The 22,807-nt window shown below is 41.6% G+C and overlaps 1 protein-coding gene across 7 annotated transcripts in view; it reads right to left on the reverse strand.

Annotated features, from left to right (window-relative positions):
* Positions 1-264: 264 nt before the first annotated feature.
* LOC134345523 (synaptotagmin-16-like) overlaps positions 265-22,807 on the reverse strand; it is a 188,694-nt gene continuing 166,151 nt past the window's right edge. For 4 of the 7 annotated variants that reach the window (XM_063046358.1, XM_063046305.1, XM_063046340.1 and 1 more), the window contains one exon: positions 265-4,213. In XM_063046358.1, the coding sequence (XP_062902428.1) occupies positions 3,900-4,213 (314 nt within the window). In that variant the 3' untranslated portion in view covers positions 265-3,899. The remainder of the gene's footprint in view (positions 4,214-22,807) is intronic. The other 3 variants (XM_063046322.1, XM_063046313.1, XM_063046331.1) reach the window with 2 other exon arrangements.

The raw sequence follows: 22,807 nt of genomic DNA on the forward strand, positions 1-22,807 counted from the left end.
ATAGTTTAAATCCAAATTTATAAGTCAGCCATAGATTATCTGTATATTACTTGTTTTTTGTGTCAAAGTGTTCAGTGCAGAGTACATGCTATTTACAATATACTAATCTTTTCTGTTCACACTCACAAATGAGAAAAAGTGGCCAACTTGATAACAGAATTATTTATCATTTATCCTAGGAAAAATAAGGATAATTGCATTGAAATTTTTCAAAAATGAATAGCATCAAGGGCGATTGAAAAGCACTGATTCACATCACCAAGTGACCTTGTGACATTGTTGATAAATGTAAGTCACTATAGCAGTGTATGCTACTAATACCATAGTTAGCTAATATATATATATTTGATAACTTTAAATTTACATTTATCATTATTTGATGTTGGTATCCAATATGAGAATGAAAGGCTGCTTATGCTATCAGAAGTATGGTTGCCAAAGAGGAATGGATTTACAATACTGAATTTCAAAAAATGTTCTGGTCAGGGTGCTAATACTATCCGGTTATTATCTGTTATCTTCTCCTTTCATCTCTCTCCATTAAAACAGATTCAATCAGACACATTGAAAATATGAAACAGAATTTTTCATGATAAATTTTCATTCGAGTAAATGCAAAGTTTTCTTCAATTCCTCAATGCCAGTTTTCCTTGACAATTTTATAGTAGTCCAGTGGAAAAGAACATTTTGGAAAATATCAAGTTATTTTGTCTAACTCTATTTATTTTCCTGGTACATCTAAGATGAAGATTTACGTTTTCACATTTCTATTAAAGTTTCTTTTCTTATTAAATTTCTCTATTCTGAGCTTGTTTGCACCAATAAAACCAAATTAGATTTACATTGTAATTATATTGAATGGCTCCCCAATTGTAAACACTTTATCACGATCCAGTTACTTTAATACCTTTCTCAAACTTCCACCACCTCTTCTGCAAGTATGATAAGCAAAGTACACATGGTTATCATTTTTAAAAATTATTCAATCTATGTGCAGCTAGGAAACCAAATGATAACTTTCCTGTAAAATGATTTGAAACCAAAAATAAATATGTCTTATACAGTTATACAGGTCCTTGGTGAGACATATTTGGAGTACTGTGTGCAACTTGCGCCTCCTCTGGAAACTAATGCACTTACTAGGCTTGTTCTTGTGATTTCCAGTCTTGCACATGACAAGAGATTAAGCAGACTAGGCTGGATTCACTAGATGTGACCTCGTTTAAAACCATCATGACTATTACAGCGCATGGCAGAATATGTAGAGAAGTTTATTGCTCTAGAACTTGGGGTCCCAGTTTCAATCTAAAGGATAGACCATTAATAAATTTTGGAATTCTCTAATTGAGAGTGGCGTGGAGGCTCAGTCATTGATTGAATTCCAAACTCAGAGCACTGGATATTAGAAGAATAAAGAGATGTGGGCACAAGGAAGGAGAACGACGCCGAGGTAGAAAATCAGGCATGATCTTTTTGGATGGAGGACCAGACATGAGGTACTGACTGGATAACCTTCTCCAATGTCTAATGTTCTATATGACTAGCAAATTTCTACAGATGCATGGTAGAGAGCATTCTGACTGGTTGTGTCGTCACCTGATATGCAGGCTTCAATGTGCAGGATTAAAAAAGGTTGCAGAGGGTTGTAAATTCAGATAGCTCCATCACAGCCACCGCTCCCCCATCCCTTACCACATCAAGAAGGCAGCATCCATTATTAAGGACCCTAACCATCTGGGACAAGCCCTCTTCTCATTATTACCATCGGGGGGAGTAACAGGAACCTGAAGACCCACACTCAACTTCCGCTCTGCCACCTGATTTCTGAATAGTCTATGAATTCATGAACAATACAATTCCTCTTTTGCACTATTTGTAACTGTAAGCAATTGTTATGTCTCGCACTGTATTGCTGCCACAAAACAACGAAGTTCACACATATTTCAGAGATAATAAACCTGTTTCTTGTTCTAATTTTAAGCAACTGGTCCATGGTGATCAAGCATAATAGGTCTCTGCTAGCCATGTTAATGCTCCAAGCCCGCTGAAGCTGGAGTCAAGGCCAGTGTACTGATCCTATTTAGCTACAGATGAGGAATAAGGCTCATTACATGGTCAAGAGAGTACATGAGCAGCTGAAGTTACTGAGGCAGCAGAGGACATACTACACATCACCTCCAGCTCTGGCCAAAGCTTCAGCAAGCTGGCTCAGACCCCAGGATTGTCAATGTCAAAAAACTACCTACTAAAAGCAGAAATGCAGATCCACCATAACTTCTATTTACAAAAATATTGAAGTAGCATTTGAGATCATTGAGGATGGCAGAGAGAGTGAGAAAAGCAGGAAAGAGAAAAAGTAGAGAAGCTAAAAAGAGCTGTAAAAGGGGGCAGTGAAACCGTGGAAAGGAAGTAAAGAATGCAATATGACACCATTCATTCTTTGCTGCAAACCCAGAGTTCCCTTGGTCCCTATGGGACTAAGAAACTTGTGAAATGAGATGGAGGAAGACACAAAAAAGGAAAAATAAATTTTAAGGTTTATGGTGGTGAATTTCCACATTGCTTTCCACATTAACTATTGATTGCTGTAACTGCTGTGGATTTTCCTCCAGATAAGGTTATTTTGAAGCAAACTTAATTATTTTAGAAAGGTTTTATTAAATAATTACTTGAAAATGGATATTGTTAAATTCCAGAAATATGACTGAACTACAGAATTAAGAAATGCACAAGATAAAAAACTGCTGCACCAAATGATCTGTTTCCACCCTATAGACTTTCATCAATGGCACTTCTATGAAGTTATTTGTCCACTGTTAATTGTAATTGTTTTTAAAATTTATTAGAGCAAGGTATAGCTATCCTCAAGATACTTCATTTGCAGCTTTTACCTCAAAAATGTGTGTTAAATCAGAGATTCAAATCACCTAATTTTTCTAAATTTATTTGTTTTCCTATGGTAGGATTCTTATGCAAAGCAGTTTATCCTCTCCAACGAGCTTGAAGAAAAGCACGGAGTACAAGAGTAATTTTCTAAGTTGCTGGTTGGATGTATTTAAATAGAATCATCTTTTGGATTTATGTTGCCTTGTTATTCATCCTCAGAAAGAGCTGTCTTTTACATTCAAATGGAATCTGATGCCAAGCACAATAGTGTTTATCCACTTCTGGGAGTTGAATCATCAAAAGACATAAAATGTAATAATCTAATATTTAGTGGCAGAAACAACAGAAATAATATACAATTTGCAGAAGGCAGCTTCAGCTGACGGGTAATGATGTATACTCATCTTCTCAAACACTGTAATCACTCAAAGTCACTTCACAGCCAGTTTCGATCATGCCTCCTTAGGATATTCTAGACTCTGACATTTCTAGAGGGAGATTTAATTTTACCAATGCTTCATTCTGTACAGCTTGTTTTATTATCGTTAAAGAGACATGTTTAAACAAAAATCAATGATATTTAGCATTTGCAGTTGTCAACAAATTAGAGACTGCTCAACTCTCAGAGGAAGGAAACATTTGAAGAACTAGATTACTTTTGCATGCATGGCTTGGCACTAACTAATGACCAATTAAAGAGTTAACATAACATGCACTTACATCTCTAGCAACAGCAGTTCCTTTGTACTACATGTTCAGCCTAGGGACTGATTTGTCATTGTCATTATATCACAGTGACACAGCTCCTCCGCAGGCACTTATCTCTTGGAATTACCTTTTAAATCCCTGTAAGAATTTCTCATTCTAGATAAGCAATCTACTATACATAATGAAGTCTTGGACTACTGTAAGGTTTTAGCATTAGCATAGAGTCTGAACAATGCAATACAACAGATGTCTGCTGCATAGATAAAAGGTCTCCAAAAGACATCCTTTATTGAGCCAGAGCGTGTTTAAGATTCCAGCAGTGTGTGCCATCTGCACACCTGGTGGCTCTGACATTCCTTCATTTCCAGCCAGTGATTTTGTTCTTCCTCCCCACTGCTGTTCTGACCCATGGAAATCCAACCGACCATTTCCTTGCGCTTCATACTGCGCCGGGTGTAAATCGAGATCATCAGTGTGACTTCAGAAAGCTGGAAAAGAGCAACCTGAAAGATGAAAGTCTCCTTGTAGACCGGGTTAGGCTGACCACGTCGAATGGACGTTTTGCACCGGGACATCTCCTGCCCAGCTGAGTTAAGGAGAGAGAGTTTTGCATATGTGTCTAGAAATTCAAACAGAAAATAAAGAAGTTTGTGTTAAAGTAAAATTGTAGCACGTTAACTGATTCAAGCAATATAACTTTTTAAGGCTACAAGAATACTAACATATTAAAACATGGTGGATTAATGTCTCACAAGAATTTAAGAACTACCAATGGCTCCATCTACTATATTGCATGAAATGAATGCTTCACCAATTGTTTATGTTGATCTGCTCAGTAACTCAGAACTGTACAGGATGGTACAGGACCACTGTTGCCCAATAAACAATGGCTTCTAGAGTTACAGAGAAACAGGCCTCTTGGCCTACTTGAGTCTAGATGACCATCAAATCATCATTTTGACACCCTATCCCATTTTATTCTCTGCACTTTCACATCAATTTCCCACAAATTTCACCAATCATCCACCTAGGACCAGCGTACAGAGGCCAATGTGTTGCCAACCAACACCACTTCCGGGCTGTGGGAAGAAACTCGACAGCCCAGTGGAAATCAGTCACAGGGAGAATGTGAAAACTCCACTCGGACTGCACCGAAGGTTGGCAATGAATTCAGGTGGCTGGGAGCTTTGAGGCAGTGGTTCTACTATCTGCTCCACTGTGTCTCCCCGTGTTGGAAGTGCTCTCCCGACCTTCAAACACCATCTTCCTTAGATGCCAAAGGCTAAGTTGGTGCACTAATAGCAACAACACTCCCAAGTCCACGCAATAGCTTCAGGAAAAATCAGTGTGTGCCATGCACACGTTGTGTCCTTTCTCCTGTAAACAGTTCCAGCTCCTGTGTCGTAGATTAGTCTCCTGGCCCACAATCATTCCAGCTCATCTATCCTTCCTTTGAGAACTAGAGACTGATCCCTGTAAATGAATGCCACTCTATATCTGCTTCACCCTTTCACTAAGAATTTATCTAAACTTTGCAAAAGATTTATTCTAATCTTCAAAACTTCCAAGTTTAAAATATGAAGCAACATTTATTCGATATAATGATAAAGATACAAGAATGAGTTGTATTTGTCACATGTCCATCAACACACTGACAGTTAAATCCATCATTTGCATCGAACCAAATCAGCAAGGATTGTGCTGAAAGCAGCCAGCAAGTGTTGGTACGCTTCCAGCACCAACACAGCATGCCCACAACTTACTAACCCTAACCATCAACACAAGAGATTCTGAAGGTGCTGGAAATCTAGAGTAACACACACAAAATGCTGCAGGAACTCACCTGGCTTCTCCTATCAGCTTCTAGATCATACTCCTTTCCCCCTCTCATTCTAGCTTCTTTCCCCTCCCCTTCTAGTTCTGATGAAGGGTCTCAGCCTAAAACGTTGACTGCATAGATGCTGCCCGACCTGCTGAATTCTTCCTGCATTCTGTGTGTGTCACTAACTCTAACTGTATATCTTTGGAAAATGGGAAGAAACCCAGAGTACCGATAGGAAACCCATATGGTAACAGGAAGAACGTAAAAACTCCTTACAGATAGCAATGGGAATCGAACTGCAACTGGAGTTTGCTGATATAAAGCGATTCCACTAATTTTACCATGTTTTACCATACCACTCTTCCTACACGACCATGCCTCCCATTCTACACTATGGTGATATGAAAAATTGCAAAAACCTTGCTTCTGTCTAAACCTCAATCAAATAAAATAATAAAAAGATCATCACACTAAGAGTTTGATTAATCTTTTTGAAAATGATATCTAAATAATAGCACACTGTTTTCTTTCTGAAAGCAGTGTGGCATTGAAGGGAAACATTTTACTCTCAGGGCTCTTAAAGTGAACAATTCCTTTTACAGATTTTCAGGCTCCCGACCCACTTATCATCACTGCATCCCACTATCGACAGGCACACCTTCGCCACCAGTCTGCCCCACCTTCAAATTCCTAAAGAATTTATCTTCTATGTTCCAGAGAAAAGGTCATCCTGACTGACAGGATTTTCAATAATCCTTCACGGAGACTGGAACTGTGGTACACAAATCGAATCATTCACACAGCAATGTTTAAATTGAAATTTATACTCTCTCCAGCTCATACCCAACAAAACAGGTAACATTGTTTGAAATGTGATTTATTTGGGAATCAGAAGTTGAACTGATTATTCAGGAATCAGAACATTTTTCTTCAGCCTGATTAAAACCTCAGCTGGAAAGCTAGCTTTCAAAGGTTTCGAAGTGTTATAGAGTGCTTGTCCTTTTTCATATTCCAAATCATCTAACACTCTCGTAAGAAGCCAACATCATAGAGGTGTGAAAATTAGTCAGATATACAAAAACAGACAAATTGGTGCAAATTAGAAATAAAATTATAGACAGTGGCTGATGTTTAACAGGAAGCTCTCTGCACAAACCTTCTTTTGGCAATGACATCATATCTGACAGGAGAGAGGAATGGAAATGGGCAGATATCAGAGATAAAACATAATACTTTTAAATACAAAATATACTTATGGACAGAGCTGTGTATACCCTGAAGAATTAAATTAGATAAGGTCATATCTTAATGACAGGTAAAGAATGAATGGAATGGAATGGTAATATCTGATCAGTGCTCATGCCTAATCATATCATTGTTGTTACAACAGTTGTAGAAAGACTGTGTCAAATGTGGTGATCTACATTCCTTTGGACCCCATGGGGAAGTTGAAGGCAGGTTTTCTGACATATGGACAGTCCACGACCAGATATCAGAAACTATGCATAGGTTTGTGCTCTGGAGGGGTTACTCAATCTGAACTTACTATTGAGCATTAACAAAGTAGTTAAGAATGATAACCCCCAGTCTGACTGGTATAAGAACAGGCACTCCAGGCTATCTCTGATATGGAGCAGAACATTGAATCCCACCGTTCAGCTGCTACCTGCCTTCAGCCAAGAAACCCCGGACTATAAGATACTGAATGGCCACAATCCAATGGACGAATTTCTCTGTCAATAACCATATAACAATTACAGCATGGAAACAGGCCATCTCGGCCCTTCTAGTCCATGCCGAACTCTTACTCTCACCTAGTCCCACCGACTTGCACTCAGCCCATAACCCTCCATTCCTTTCCTGTCCATATAGTATCCAATTTAACTTTAAACGTCAACATCGAACCTGCCTCAACCACTTCTGCTGGAAGCTCGTTCCACACAGCTACCACTCTCTGAGTAAAGAAGTTTCCTCTCATGTTACCCCTAAACTTTTGCCCTTTAACTCTCAACTCATGTCCTCTTGTTTGAATCTCCCCCACTCTCAATGGAAAAAGCAGCATACCAAAAGCTTTCTTCACCACCCTATCCACATGAGATTCCACCTTCAGGGAACTATGCACCATTATTCCTAGATCCCTCTGTTCTACTGGATTCTTCAATGCCCTACCATTTACCATGTATGTCCTATTTTGATTAGTCCTACCAAAATGTAGCACCTCACATTTATCAACATTAAACTCCATCTGCCATTTTTCGGCCCACTCTTCTAACTGGCCCAAATCTCTCTGCAAGCTTTGAAAACGTACTTCATTATCCACAACTCCACCTACCTTAGTATCATCTGCATACTTACAAATCCAATTTACCAACCCATCATCCAGATCATTAATATATATGACAAACAACACTGGACCCAGTACAGATACCCAGTACCCAGTACAGTCAAGAGCCGTGAAAGAAGAATTTCCTCATGTTGTTCAGACCTGGAATCCAATCTATTGCAGAATGTATAACCACAAAATCCAGGGTGGTTTTAGAATCAGAAGATCCATAACTGATGTACTCTTAGTTCAGCATTTGGAAGAGAAGTACAAATGAGACCATTGTTTATCCACCTTCTCAAAGCATGCAATTGTGTAAACAGGGATAATTCATGCAAGGTGCTGATGAAAACCAGCTGCTTACTGAAACTTCTCAATATGATCCATTCCTTTCAGGACAACCAGACCATTCTACCACATCAGAACCTTTCAATGTCCATAAATGAGTCAGTTATGGCGGCAGCAGCATTCCAATATTTCGTGCTGCGAAATGCCTTCAGCTCATCTGCACAAGACCTCTGTTCCTGAGAGGGCCAAGAAAACTTGTGCCAGCTCCCCATCAGGCAGTTAGTCTATGCCCACAATGCCATTCTGGCATCCCATACAAAGGGACACTCCCACCGGTTCATGGACAAACTCCATCCTTTCTGTAAGGAACTGTGTTGGCCACCAGCAATGGGGTAACATGTCCTTTTCCAACTGACACACCACCATAAAACAGCATTGATAATGTGTCAGTGAAGAGCCTCACACAACCAGCCGTTTGATGCTGATGTCCATGTGCACACTGGAAAGTTTGCAGCTGAGCCAGAAAGAATAGACTAGCAGCAACCCAATGGAAAACTCTAAAACAGTGTCCCCACTGACATTGAGCTCTGAGTACACCTCTGGGGCCAGAGCAACAGATGCAAGGCATGAGAAATTATTGCAAAATTTTCTATCTTTATTGCCTCAGTTACAATCTTAGATATCTCCTGGTGGGGCATGGTCAGTGATTTTCAGGTACTTTAATGTAGACTCCTTCAGACTTTCTAAAAATATTTGAAACCTGGTCTTCACCAGTTTTCAAATACAATGGTATTCTGAGAGGCAAGTCTGTGTGCATTCATCACAGAGTGCATCTGCAGTAGATCAGACAGGTTTATCGGATGGTCAATGGGTGCATTGCTGGGAGCATTCTATATGGTGAATTAATCACCTGGTCACCAACGGTTGGGCATCTAGGCCTCCACTACAAAGGCATCTGAAAGCTAGATGTGAAGTTGGCAGACACTGACACTGGGACTCAACCACTGGGGGGACTGTTTGAGAAAGGATCAGAAGAGGTGAGGAGAACAGAAAGTTCAGTGGGCTGAGAAGAGGGCCCAGAGGTAGCAAAAGCCACTAAATTTGGTCCCTTCTCAGCACGTAGCCTTCATGTGCAGTGAGAGCAACAGAGACCACTACAACAGTGTGTCCCCATGAGCCACATGGGGTAAGGTTCAACACTGAGCTGAACATCAAGCTGAAAACTATTTTGTAATGATGCAGCTCTATAAAACTCTGGTTAGGCCACACTTGGAGTATTGCGTCCAGTTCTGGTCACCTCATTATAGGAAGGATGTGGAAGCATTGGAAAGGGTACAGAGGAGATTTACCAGGATGCTGCCTGGTTTAGAAAGTATGCATTATGATCAGAGAATAAGGGAGTTAGGGTTTTAGTCTTTGGAGAGAAGGAGGATGAGAGGAGACATGATAGAGGTGTACAAGATAATAAGAGGAATAGATGGAGTGGATACCCAACGCCTCTTCCCCAGGGCACCACTGCTCAATACAAGAGGACATGGCTTTAAGGTAAGGGGTGGGAAGTTCAAGGGGGATATTAGAGGAAGGTTTTTTACTCAGAGAGTGGTTGGTGCGTGGAATGCACTGCCTGAGTCAGTGGTGGAGGCAGATACACTAGTGAAGTTTAAGATACGACTAGACAGGTATATGGAGGAATTTAAGGTGGGGGCTTATATGGGAGGCAGGGTTTGAGGGTCGGCACAACATTATGGGCCAAAGGGCCTGTACTGTGCTGTACTATTCTATGTTCTATGTTCTATTGTACTATGGGACAAGAGGCTGCCAGCCTATTCTTTGAAATATTGAAGGTTGTTCAACTAAAGTAAGGAACCTTGGCAGTGGTGGCGAGGACAAAAAACTGGGGTAGGGCACAGTTTGATGAGGCTATTGTTTGACTGCTTTGGTCCTTCTTAATCTCATTCATTAATCTCCCAAGCAGCAAACCCTCACCCACTCCCACAAGCCTCGTCCTCCCCATGCAGTCTGAAACATTTCAAAGAGGTGCTCCCGCACATGGGCAGTCAGAGGTGCTGCCGCATGACTGACCACACTCACAGCTCAAGAATGAGTTATTTCGAACAGCTCAATGCTAAACCTCGCCTAACTGCAAAAAGCTTGCTCTATGTCTCCTCTTTCTTCTTCGGCCGAAGTAATCGTGCTCTGTGCAAAAGACAGTGTGGAAAAATGAAGCGTTGTTTCTAAGTCCTGCTTCTGTGATACAGTTAATTGCTCCCACAGCTGGGTGTGGTAGACCCCGACTGCCTTAAGAGATTGTATACTCTATGGTAACTGGAGATCTTCTCTTAATAACGAGTGAAAGCCTGGAGCCCAGTGTTACCACAACCCCTAAATATGTGAGGCTTTGCTCTGAAAATATAAAATTTAAGCCCTTCAGCTGGATCAAATGTCTGGCATTTTCAACAGAAAGTGTCATTTCCTGTTGTCATGCAAGGATAAATCCTGCTCGGTATCAATATTCAGCACCGTGGGCGAATTGAAACCTTACCTTTCAGTTCCTGAAGGCATGACATTGAATCAACTGTTCATGAATCAGCTCTTCATAATCCTCTTAATAACAGAGGTTGGCCCCTAAATACTGCAGGTTATGACCCCAGTAGTTATGTGGGGAACATTTTATCTGTCCACTGGCATGCACTCTTCTGGGGTTTATTTGGATAGTGGGAAAACATCTCAGTTGGAATAAGACCACAAGACCAAAAGAGATAGAAGCAGAATTAGGCCATTCATCCGATTGAGTCTGCTCCATCATGGCTGATCCACTTTCCCCCTCAATCCCATTCTCGTGCCTTCTCCCCTTAACCTTTCATGCCCTGAATAATCAAGAACCTATCAAACTCCGCCTTAAATACACACAATATCTTGGCTTCCACAGCCACCCAAGGCAATGAATTCCATAGATTCACCACTTTCTGGCTAAAGAAATTCCCCCTCATCTCTGTTTTAAATAGACATCCTTCTATTCTGAGGCTGTGCCCTCTGGTCCAAGACTCCCCCATGATAGGAAACATCCTCCCCACATCCACTCTATCGAGGCCTTTCACTATTTGATAAGTTTCAATGAGATCCACCCTTATTCTTCTGAACTCCAGTGAGTACAGGCCCAGAGCCATCACATGCTCCTCGTACAATAGCCCTTTCATTTGTGGAATCATTCTCGCAAACCTCCTCTGAACCCTCTCAAATGTCAGCACATACTTTCTAAATTAAGGGGCCCAAAACTGTTCACAATACTCCAGGTGGGGCCTTACCAGTGCTTTATGAAGCCTCAGTATTACATCCTTGCTTTTATATTCTAGTCCTGTCGAAATGGATTCTAAAATTGCATTTGCCTTCCTTACCACCGACTCAAACTGCAAGTGAAACTTTAGGGAATCCTGCACAAGGACATAAAAGTCCCTGACACCGTTCAGCTAATAGTGTACGTTTTAGTTCCTTCCACCAAAGTACACAAGCTAACACCAGGGGGCACAGTTTTGAGGTGCTTGCGAATAGGTACCGAGGGGATGTCAGGGTGTCGTGGGTGCAAAGAATGCACTGCCAACAGTGGTGGTGGAAGTGGATACAATAGGGTCTTTTAAGAGCCTCCTAGCTGGGTGCAAGGAGCTTAGAAAAATCGAGGGCTATGCACAGGGGAAATTCTCTAGGCAGTCTCTAGAGTAGATTACATGGTTGACACAACATTGTGGGCCGAAGGGCCTGTAACATGCTGTAGATTTCTATGTTCCATGTTTTATGTACATGCCATACACTTCTGGACACTGTATTCGATCTGCCACTTCTTCGCCCATTCTTCTAATCTGTCTACATCCTTCTGCACCCTCCCTGCTTCCTCAACACTACCTGACCCTCCACCTATCTTCACATCATCCGCAAACTCGGCAACAAAGCTATCAATTCCATCATCCAAATCATTGACATATAATGCAAAAAGAAGCAGTTCCATCTGCAATCCCCGTGGAACACCACTAGTCTCCGACAGCTAATCAGAAAAAGCTCCCTTTATTCCCACGTTTTGTCTCCTGCCAATTATCCAATCCTCTATCCTGCCAGCATCTTGCTTGTAAATCCATGGGCATTTATCTTGTTAAGCAGCCTCTGGTTGTTAGATTAGATTATGAGGACAGGCAGTCCTCTTTTATTGTCATTTAGTAATGCTTGCATTAAGAAATTATACAATTTGTTCCTCCAGAATGATATCACAGAAACACAAGATAAAAGGCCTTCTGGAAATCCAAGTACACAACATCCAGCAATTCTCCTTTGTCTCCTGCTTGTTATTTCCTCAAAGAGTTCCAACAGATTGGGGAGGAAAGATTTTTCCTTAAGGAAACCATGTGACTTGGGCCTATTTTTTCATGTGTCTCCAAGTACTCTCAACCTCATACTTAACAATCAACTCCAACATCTTCCCATTTACTGAGATCAGGCTAAACTGGCCTATAATTTACTTTCTACTACCTCCTTCCCTTCTTGAAGAGCAGAGTGTCATTTGCAACTTTCCAATCGTCTGCAACCATGCCAGAATCTAGTAATTCTTGAAACATCATTACTAATGCTTCCACAATCTCTTCAGCTACCTTTTTCAGAGCCCGGGGGTGCAGTCCATCTGGTCTAGGTGTCATATAGACCTTCAGACCCATCAGCTTCCCAAGCAGCTTCTCTTTAGCAAAAGCAATTGTACTCACTTTTGCCCCTTGACACTCTCGAACGTCTGGCACACTGTTAGTGTCTTCCACAGTTAAGATGGATGCAAAATACTGATTTACTTCATCTGCCATTTTCTTGTCCCCCAGTAATACCTCTCCAGCATCATTTTCCAGCAGTCCGATATCTACTCTCGCCGCTCTTTTACTTTTTATATATTTGAAAAAAACTTTTGGTATCCTCTTTGGTATTATTGGCTAGCTTACCTTCATATTTCATCTCTTCCCTACTTATGGCTTTTTAGTTGCTTTCAGTTGATTTTTAAAAGCTTCTGAATCCTCTAACCTCACTAATTTTTGCTATATTATAAGCTCTCTCATGCTTTTATATTGTTTTTGTCTTCCCTTGTCCATTACAGTGTGTCATCCTGTCTTTAGAATACTACTTCTTCTTTGGAATATATCTATCCTGTGCCTTCTGAATTTCTTCCAGAAACTCCAGCCATTGCTGTCCTACCATCCTCCCTGCTAGTGACCCCTTCCTATATGGCCAGCTCCTCTCTCATACCTTTATAATTTCCTTTACTCCACTGTATTGATACATCTGACTTTAGCATCTCCCTCTCAAATTCCAGGATGAAGTTTATCATATTATGATCACTGGCTCCTAAGGGTTCCTTTACCTTGAGCTCCCTAATAAAATCTGGTTTACTACGTAAATCCCAATCCAGAAAATTCTTTTCCCGAGTGGGCACAACCACAAACTGCTCTAAAATACCACTGTGTAGGTATTCTACCTTCAATTGTTAGAAACTGTGGCTCATATTACCTGCGCGGAAAGCAAAGGGTTGCCCAACCCCAAACCAGGAATAAGGCAGAAACATATTCCTGTGGATTCCTAAGTCATATACATTCATATACTTTCAGACACTCAGTACAATTACGTATATCTGCAACACCATAAGGCATAGTGGCAATACTAGGCTATATGGCCCATCGCATCTGCTCTGCTATTTAAAGCTGATTTACTATACCTTTCAACCCCATTTTCCTGTCTTCTTCCTGTAACTTTTGATGTTCTTACTAAAAAAACATAGAAACATAGAAAATGTACAGCACAATACAGGGCCTTTGCCCCACAAAGCTGTGCCGAACATGTCCTTACCTCAGAAATTACCTAGGGTTACCCACAGCCCTCTATTTTTCTAAGCTCCGTGTACCTATCCAGGAGTTTCGTAAAAGACCCTATCATATCCACCTCCACCACCGTTGTTGGCAGCCCATTCCACGCACTCACCACTCCGCGTAAAAACTTACCCCTGACATCTCCTCTACCCCTGACTAATCAGGGAACTATCAAGCTCTGCTTTAAACAGATCCAATGACTTGATCTCCACAGCAGTCTGCAGAAATAATTTCTACAAATTCACTACCCTTGGCCTAAAGAAATTCCTCGTCATCTCTGTTCTAAATGGACATCCAAGTAGTCAAACAGTGTAAAATGACTTACAGAAGTTTGAGAATATAGAGTCTCTACCTTATCCACAGTTCCTTTCATTTCTGAGTGCAAATTTGGTGCCTGGAGCTTCATTTGCGTTTTGAACCCAAGCCCATTTCCCAACCCCATTCCAATATGTTGCACTAATGAAAAATTCCATCATATTTTGCTGTAAAGATATGGACCCCTTCAAATTTCTTAGAAACACTATAACCTTGTCTCTATTAGTTTTTGAATATTCTGGACAATAGTAGAAAGTTCGAGCCTGGAATATTTTGTATAAAAATTTCACAAGTTTGTGACCAACATGGGTGTCTTTGATAGTACATCTTGAATGCGTCAAAATGACCATGGCAGTGCCTTTCTCTGGAAAGATTAAGTTTCAGTTTCCACAGCCCAGTAAGTCAATCCAGCAGAGCAATTAAAGGATCTTCTCCCTCAAGTTTAATTCAGTCCATGCTTTGCCCCATTCCCAGTGCCATTTACAGCTGGTCATCGAAGGCTCAGCTGTGCCTATGGATCTCGATCAAGGCCTCCTGTGTGGTTAGTTTGCATGCAATAATGACTCAGCAATGACAAGGCTCCCAGTGAATTTTCCCTTCTCTCAGCAGCTCACACCATGTTTTCCAATTAATACCTTTCTCTGTTACATTTAACTTTGGAACTGCTGTGCTTCAATCCTGCAACTCTGCATTATGCAGGACACCCACAGCATGCAGGGGATTCTATAAGCAATGAAACATTCCTTTGCAGAATTGCAACGTACGATATGCAGGCATTGAACCAGATACAGGCTGAAAGAATGGGTTGAAGATAAACTAAATGTCTTGATACAGTAATAAAACTCTATAGACAATGTGCTGGGATCCCTCCAGCTGATCGCTCCTTCAGTATTATCCTGCAGCATGTCGGTGTCATTCTGGTTGTGATTGATCAAATGAACAATCTTCTGGTGCTTTGAGAAGATAGTCACGAAAAACATATTTTTAAGCCATTTTGAACCAAGGTTATACTCTATTGTCCAGAATGCTGACAGTGCCACCATTTTCATACCCTCCTCTCATTTTGTTTCCCACTTAGAGGCAAAGCACCCAGGGATGTACTTAATCCACAATATGCAGCCCTGGATATTGCTCCTCTATGGAAAACAAGGGCTCTTCCAGACTTGAGTCCAGAAGTCAAAGTCTGATGGCTGAAGCCCGGACAATGCAGTTGGACGGCTGTCCATTAGGAGGAAAGAAAGGGGCTTGTTTTGCTGTTTGTTGTGTTTTGTTTTGTGTTGCTCTGCCAAGGATTGTGGGCATGTATGTGGTGCTAAAATGTGTGGCAACACTTGCAGGCTGCCTCCAGCACCTCCTTAAGTGTGTTCTTTGTTAACACACAAATGATGCATTTGAGTGTATGCAGACATCCCACTCGGCAAAAACTCATTTCAGGGAGGTAGCACCATCGATTTGCGGGAGACTTCCGGGAGAGGTGGGATGTCTGCAATAGAGTAGCTCCTTAGTAGCTGGCCGGCTAGTTTAAATAATGTTAGCTACGCTAATGAACGAATGACACCTGTTAAACTCACCTCAACATGTCTATTACAGTCTTAACCCACCATGGGAATAGAAAAGTCACTGTTGCAAACAGTGCAGCGAGCAACACTGTCATTATTTTTGACCCCTATTAGGCAGGGGTACACTTTAGTGCAGTCTGGGGTGACGTACGTTTCATATTTTCTTTTTTTTTTGGAACACTCTGCCACAGCGCGCTCTCGCTCTTTCTCTCTCGCTTGCTTGCTCTCTCGCTCTCTTGCTCGTTTTCTCTCTCGCGGTCTCGCTTTCTCTGTCACGCTCTCGCTTGCTTTCTGTCTTGCCCTCTCACTCGCTTTCTCTCTCGCTTGCTTTCTCTCTCGTTCTCTCGCTTTCTCTCTCACGCTCTCAATTGCTTTCTCTCTCGCTCTCTCGCTTGCTTTCTCTCTCGTGCTCTCGTTTTCTCGCTCTCTCTCTCACTCGCTTTCTCTCTCATTCGCTTTCTCTCTCACTTGCTTTCTCTCTTGCTTGCTTTCTCTCTTGCTTGCTTGCTCTCTCGCTCTCTCTTGTTTTCTCTAGCTCGCTCTCAAAAAATTGATTTCCATGATATTGTATATAATTTGCGGGCATCAGGGAGCCACTATTAATATGCGGGAGACTCCCGGAACTTCTGGGAGAGGTGGGATGTCTGTGTATGTTTCTATGTACATGTGAAAAACAGTTCGAATTCAAATCTCAATATGACATTAACTCATTCCAATGATTTTAATTCCAAGAAGTCTTGGGGGCAAAAGAAATTGTAACACTGAGCAAATTGTGAGGGTATTAGGCAGGAACGAGGGAGAGTTAATTGGGTAAGGACACATGTGAATAGCATAGAGTACAGGACAAGTATGTCCCAGTAAAAAAGGTCAAGGATGGAAAGGTAAGGGTATCGTGAATGTTGAGGGAGGTGGTGAATTTAATCAATAAATGAAACATATGTAGAGTTTAGGAAGCGAAAACCAAATAGCCCCCTTGAGGATTTATAAAGAGGCCAGAAAAGAACTCACAAAGGGAATTACAAGAGCCAGCAGAGGCCATGATAAGTCCTCAGTAAGCAGGGTTAAAGAGAATCCCAAGGCATTCTATACGTACATCAAGAACAAGAAGATAACCTGGGGGGAGGTAGGAGTTATCAAGGAATAAATGCAGGAACATGTGCTTGGATTGGAGAATGTGGGTGAGGTCCTCAATGGCCTACATTGCATCAGCATTTACCAAGGAGAAGAACATGGAGGATAGGGAGATTAGTGTGTTGCATACTAATTTGCTAGGCCATTTTGAGATAGAGGTAGTGTTGGATCCCAGGGCCTGATGGGATATACCCCGGATTACTGACAGAAGCAAGGGATGAGATTGCTGGGGCTTTAATCAATATGTCCTCTCCAGCTACAGGTTGGAGCAAGCACTGATGGGTAGCTGATATCGTTCCTTTACTCAAGGAGGGAACTAGGGATAGTCCAGTAGACTAGTAAGTCTTATGATTGGCGTAGGCAAGTTACTGAAGCTGCCTCTTTGGGATAGGATTTATGAACAATTGGAAAACAATAGTCTAATTAGGGATGGCCCACGTGGCTTTGTGCAGAGGAAGTTATGTCTTATTAACTTGGTTGAGTTTTTCAAGGACGTGATGACAATGATTGATGAAGGTAGAGCTGTGAATGTTGTTAAGGAGGCTTGTCCGGAAGATTAAGATGCACAGGGACCACAGCGAATCAGCCATTTGGATTCAGAATTGACATGTTCATAGAAGATTGAGGGTAGTGGTCAATAGGACATATTCTGGCTGGACATCTTCAACTAGTGTTGTTCTGCAGGGGTTCGTACTGGGACCTTTGCTGTTTGTGAAATATAAAAGACCCAAATAAAACATAGATGGGTGTGTTAGTATATTTGCAAATGATTTTGAAGATTGGTGTTTTTCAGGATAGTGCAAAGGATGCAGTGGGATGTACGTTTGTAGATCAGTTGCTGATATGGGCGGAGAAATGGCAGACAGAATTTAACCCAGCTAAATGTGAAGTGTTGCACTTTGGAAGATCAAATGTAAAGAGACAGTACACTGTTACTGGCAAGACCCTTACCAGAGATCTTAGAATACAAGTCCATAAATCCCTGAAAATGGCTGCACAAGTTGAAAAGGTGGTCAAGAAGGCATATGGTATACTTGCCATTATTAGTTGAGGAACTGAGTTTAACAATCAGGAAGTTATGCTGCAGCTTTGTAAACTTTAGTTAGGCCGTATCTGGAGTATTGCATTCTTTTCTGGACATTCCATTATAGGAAGGATGTTGAGGCTTTGAAAAGGATGCAGAAGTGGTACCTAGATTAGAGGGCAAGTGTTATAAGGAGTGGTTGGACAACCCCGGGTTGTTTTCTCAGGAGCAGAGGAGGACGAGGGGAAATTTTATAGAGGTTTAAAAGATTATGAGAGGCATAGGTAGAGTCAACAGCCATTATCGCTTTCCCAGGGTCAAAATGTCTAACACCAGAGGAATGCATTGAAGAAAACAGGGGGCTAGTTCAAAAGAGATGTGCATGACATTTTTTCTTTTACACAGAGAGTGGTGGGTGTCTGAAATGCACTGCCTGGGATGGTGGAGGCAGGTATGATAAAGGCATTCAAGAGGTTCTTGTATAGACAAATCATTTATGTGCAGGCAATAGAAGGAATGGATGTTGTGTAGGCAGAAAGGATTAGTTTAGTTGGGTATCTGATTACAAATGTATTTAGTCTGGCACAGCATTGTAGGTCAAAGGACCTTCTCCTGTGCTGGACTGCTCTATGTCTAACACTGCCTTGAGGCTTACCTCGAGCAGATACAATCCCCAGGATACTGTGCTACAGGCTTGAAATGAAAAATTCCTAGAATCTGACGAGTTTTTTCTGAAGTAGGACTGCACCAGTGTGGCTCACAAGGCAGTTGACACTGCGGACTCTGTCACTTACAAAGATTTAGAATGATCAGCTTTATTTGCCACGTGTGCATCAAAACATACAGTGGAATGTGCCATTTGCATCAAATCTAATCAGTGAGGACCATGCTCGTCAGCCCGCAAGTGTCGCCACACTTTCAGTGCCAACATAACATACCCACAACTCACTAACCCACTGTATATCATTGGAATGTGGGAGGAAACCAGAGCACCTGGAGGAAACCCAATCAGACATGGAGAGAACATACAAACTCCTTACAGGAAACAGAGGGAATCAAACCCCAATCTTATAACTGGTGTTGTAATAGTGTTACACTAACCACTGCACTGGAACACGCCCATAATTACGGTCTTCAATGAGTCTCCATGTCAACAGGCAGGGCAACATATTTGAGATAACCGTATAATTTACTCTGCTTCCAAACTCGGTTGTCTTGAAATCAATAAAACAATGGAAGGAATAAGAAATGGAGGGAGGGAGGGGCAGGTAAAACAAAAGATAAATTGAGTCCCTTTGACTTCCTCCCGCAGACCCATTAGCAGTGAGCACTCATGAAGCCAAAACTCTAACCTTATTATTGTGCCTCAGTAGTAACTTTTAATTTACCATCAAGCCCTTCTGAGAGTGGTTTTCAAATATTCTGGGCCTCAAAATGAATTAAAGTCCTTTATTGTTCAGAAGATTGGCTTTAAGCAGGGTGGCCCAAAAACTAAATGGTAGCAACACACAAAATGCTGGAGGAACTCAACAGGTCAGGTACTATTTATGGAGGGGAATCAATAGTCGAGATTTCAGGCCAAGACTCTTTATCAGTCCTGACACTTCATCAGTATTGCTTTGGATTTCCAGCATCTGCAGAATCTCCTGTGTTTATAACCAACTGGTTTCTGTTATTTGGAGACACAAAAGGCCACAGATACTGTAGTCTAGAGAGAGATGAAAAAAAAGCAAACTGCTGGGGAAGCTGAGTGTGTTGAGCAAGACATGACTGGACAAATGGATTGTCAATGTTTCAGGTTGAGCCCCTTGCAACAGGGTCTGAAACGTTGACTATTCCTTTGCCTCCACAGATGCTGCTTGACACAAAAAAATTCCTCCACCAGTTTGCTTTTTGCTTGGTGCTAGTTTCTGCTATTTGTTTGATCTTATGCTTCATAGACCGCAGCATCTACAGTTCTATTATTTATATGCAGCATCACTATATCCATTGACAATAAGTTTCAAAATCTGGAGGGGTCCGTTTATAATTATGAACAATCAAAGTATAATCTGTCCAATTTCTCTGCAGTCATCAAGACATAGTCTTGAGACCACGAGACATTTCTCCTCAAGGAAATAAAACCTTCACATCATTTGTCAACCAAGCAATCATTAAAACTAAAGAAACAAATCTGTAACTCCACAGGGCACTTAAATAATGAAATTAAAGGAGCAGACATAGATTTATGAAAGCAAAATCAAGTTTGACAAATCCTTTAGAGCTTTCTAAAGTTGTAAGGAACAGAAAGCTTGGGGGGGGCAGTGAATGGATGTATTTGGATCTTCAGAAGGTTTTTAACGAGGTGCAACTTAGGAGGGTATTAAACATGGGTATAGAGGTGATACACAGGAATAGCCTGATTAATGAACACAAAACAGTAATATCTGGGTTGAGTACTACAATTCAAAAGGGATCAGCGCTGGGTTCCCAGATGCTCAAAATTGGTATCAATGATTTGGATGAGGGGATCAGTTGTAATATAACCAAGCCTGATGATACAAATCTGGGTTCCAATGTCAATTGTAAACAGTAGGCAAAGAAACTTAAAGAGACGTGAGCAGGCTAAATGAATGTCTGAGGAAATAGCAAGTGGAATATATAATGTGGGAAAATGTAAAGTCATCCACTTGGAAAAATAGAAAAATATATTTTTTTACATGACGAGATATTGAAAAGTGTCGCTGTTCAGAGAGACTTGTGCATTCTTCACAAATCACTGGAAGTTGACATGCAGGCAATTATGAAGGAAAATTGTATTTTGATTGTTATTGCAAGGAGATTTAATGACAAGAGTAGATATATATTTTTTTTTACGTGATACAAGGCCCAGCTAAAACATCACCTGAAAATACAGATGTCAGCTTTGATCTCCCCACCTGTGGAAAGATATGGGTGGAGTAGAAATATAGAAAATAGGTGCAGAAGTAGGCCATTCGGCCCTTCGAGCCTGCACCGCCATTCAGTATGATCATGGCTGATCATCCAACTCAGAACCCTGTACCAGCCTTCCCTCCATAACCCCTGATCCCTTTAGCCACAAGGACCATATCTAACTCTCTCTTAAATATAGCCAATGAACTGGCCTCAACTGTTTCCTGTGGCAGAGAATTCCACAGATTCACCACTCTCTGTGGGAAGAAGTTTTTCCTAATCTCAGTCCTAAAAGGCTTCCCCTTTATCCTCAAACTGTGACCCCTCGTTCCCTAACATTGGGAGTAGAAGGAGTGCAATAAGGGTTTATCAGATTGATTCCTTGAATCTTGTCCACTGAGAAGAGATTAAGCAGACTGTTTGAAAGAATGATAGATTATATAATTGGAACGTACAAAATTTTTATAGGATTTGATAGGGTAAGATGCAGGGATGACATCTCTTGTACTCAATACAATGATTTGTGAAGGCCAATGTGCCCAAAACTTTCGTTATGACCCTATCAACCTGTGACACGACTTTCAATGAATTATGGACCTGTCCTCTCAGGTTATGGCAGGGTTGTGGTAATGTGAACTACACATAACCCACAGAGGTCTCAAGCTGGAAATGTGGCCTAGATCTCAGTCCTCGAGTGGCAGAAAATAACCTGAAGCTCTTCACAGCCAGTCTACTAGACATCTGGGCATTCATTACCTGGGAGAACCTGTATGCAGTGAAAAGTAATTCTCCGAATTCATTCATTGCAAACTCGGGACTTGTTACAAGCTGGGGCTGAGTTCACCTTGTACAATTGAGGAGATTCACATTATATAAAGGGATCCAAAGTGACCTCCACATCTAAACTTTCAATCCCAATAGGGTGGGAAATTAATAAATTAGGCTTCTATCTTCCCCTTTGTCAGCCACGTGCTGGTTGGTAGATTAATTAGTTGCTGTAAATTTATCCCAGTGTAGCTGAGTTGCAGGACCATTCGCCCAGTAGAAAGGAATAAGTTATTTCAAAATAAGAGAGGGAATGCAATTCATTGGATTGCTCTGGGACACAGCAGGGATTCAATGGGCCGAATAACGTATGTATAAAAGCTAACTCATGGTCAAGGTGAACATTTTTTCACAAACAAGAGAAAATCTGTAGATGCTGGAAATCCAAGCAACACGCACAAAATGCTGGATGAACTCAGCAGGTCAGGCAGCATCTATGGAAAAACGTACAGTTGACGTCTCAGCCGAGACCCTTCAGCAGGACTGGAGAAAAAAAAGATGAGAAGTAGGTTTAAAAGGTGGGAGAGGGGAGAGAGAAGCATGAGGTGATAGGTGAAACCTGAAGGGGGAGGGATGAAGTAAAGAGCTGAGAAGTTGATTGGTGAAAGAGATGCAGGGCTGGAGAAGGGGGAGTCTGATAGGAGTGGACAGAAGGCCAGGAAAGAAAGAAAGAAAAATGGGGAAGTAGCACCAGAGGGAGGTGACAGGCAGGAAAGAAGATAAGGTGAGAGAGGGAAAAGGAGATAGGGAATGGTGAAGGAGGGGGGCTGGGGCCATTAACGGAAGTTCGAGAAATCGATGTCCATGCCATCAGGTTGGAGGCTACCCAGACGGAATACAAGGTGTTGTTTCCCCAACCTGAGTGTGGCCTCATCACGACGGTAGAGGAGGCCATGCATTGACATATCGGAATGGGAATGGGAAGTGGAATTAAAATGGGTGGCCACTGGGAGATCCTGCTTCTTCTGGAGGATGGAGCATAGGCGCTCAGTGAAACGGTCTCCCAGTCTATGTTGGGTTTCACCGATTATACAGGAGGCCACACTGGGAGTATCGGACATTGTGTATGACCCCAACAGACTCACAAGTGAAGTGTCGCCTCACCTGGAAGGACTGCTTGGGGCCCTA

This window comes from Mobula hypostoma, chromosome 1 (assembly GCF_963921235.1).
Source record: "Mobula hypostoma chromosome 1, sMobHyp1.1, whole genome shotgun sequence".
Classification (NCBI taxonomy): Eukaryota; Metazoa; Chordata; class Chondrichthyes; order Myliobatiformes; family Myliobatidae; genus Mobula; species Mobula hypostoma.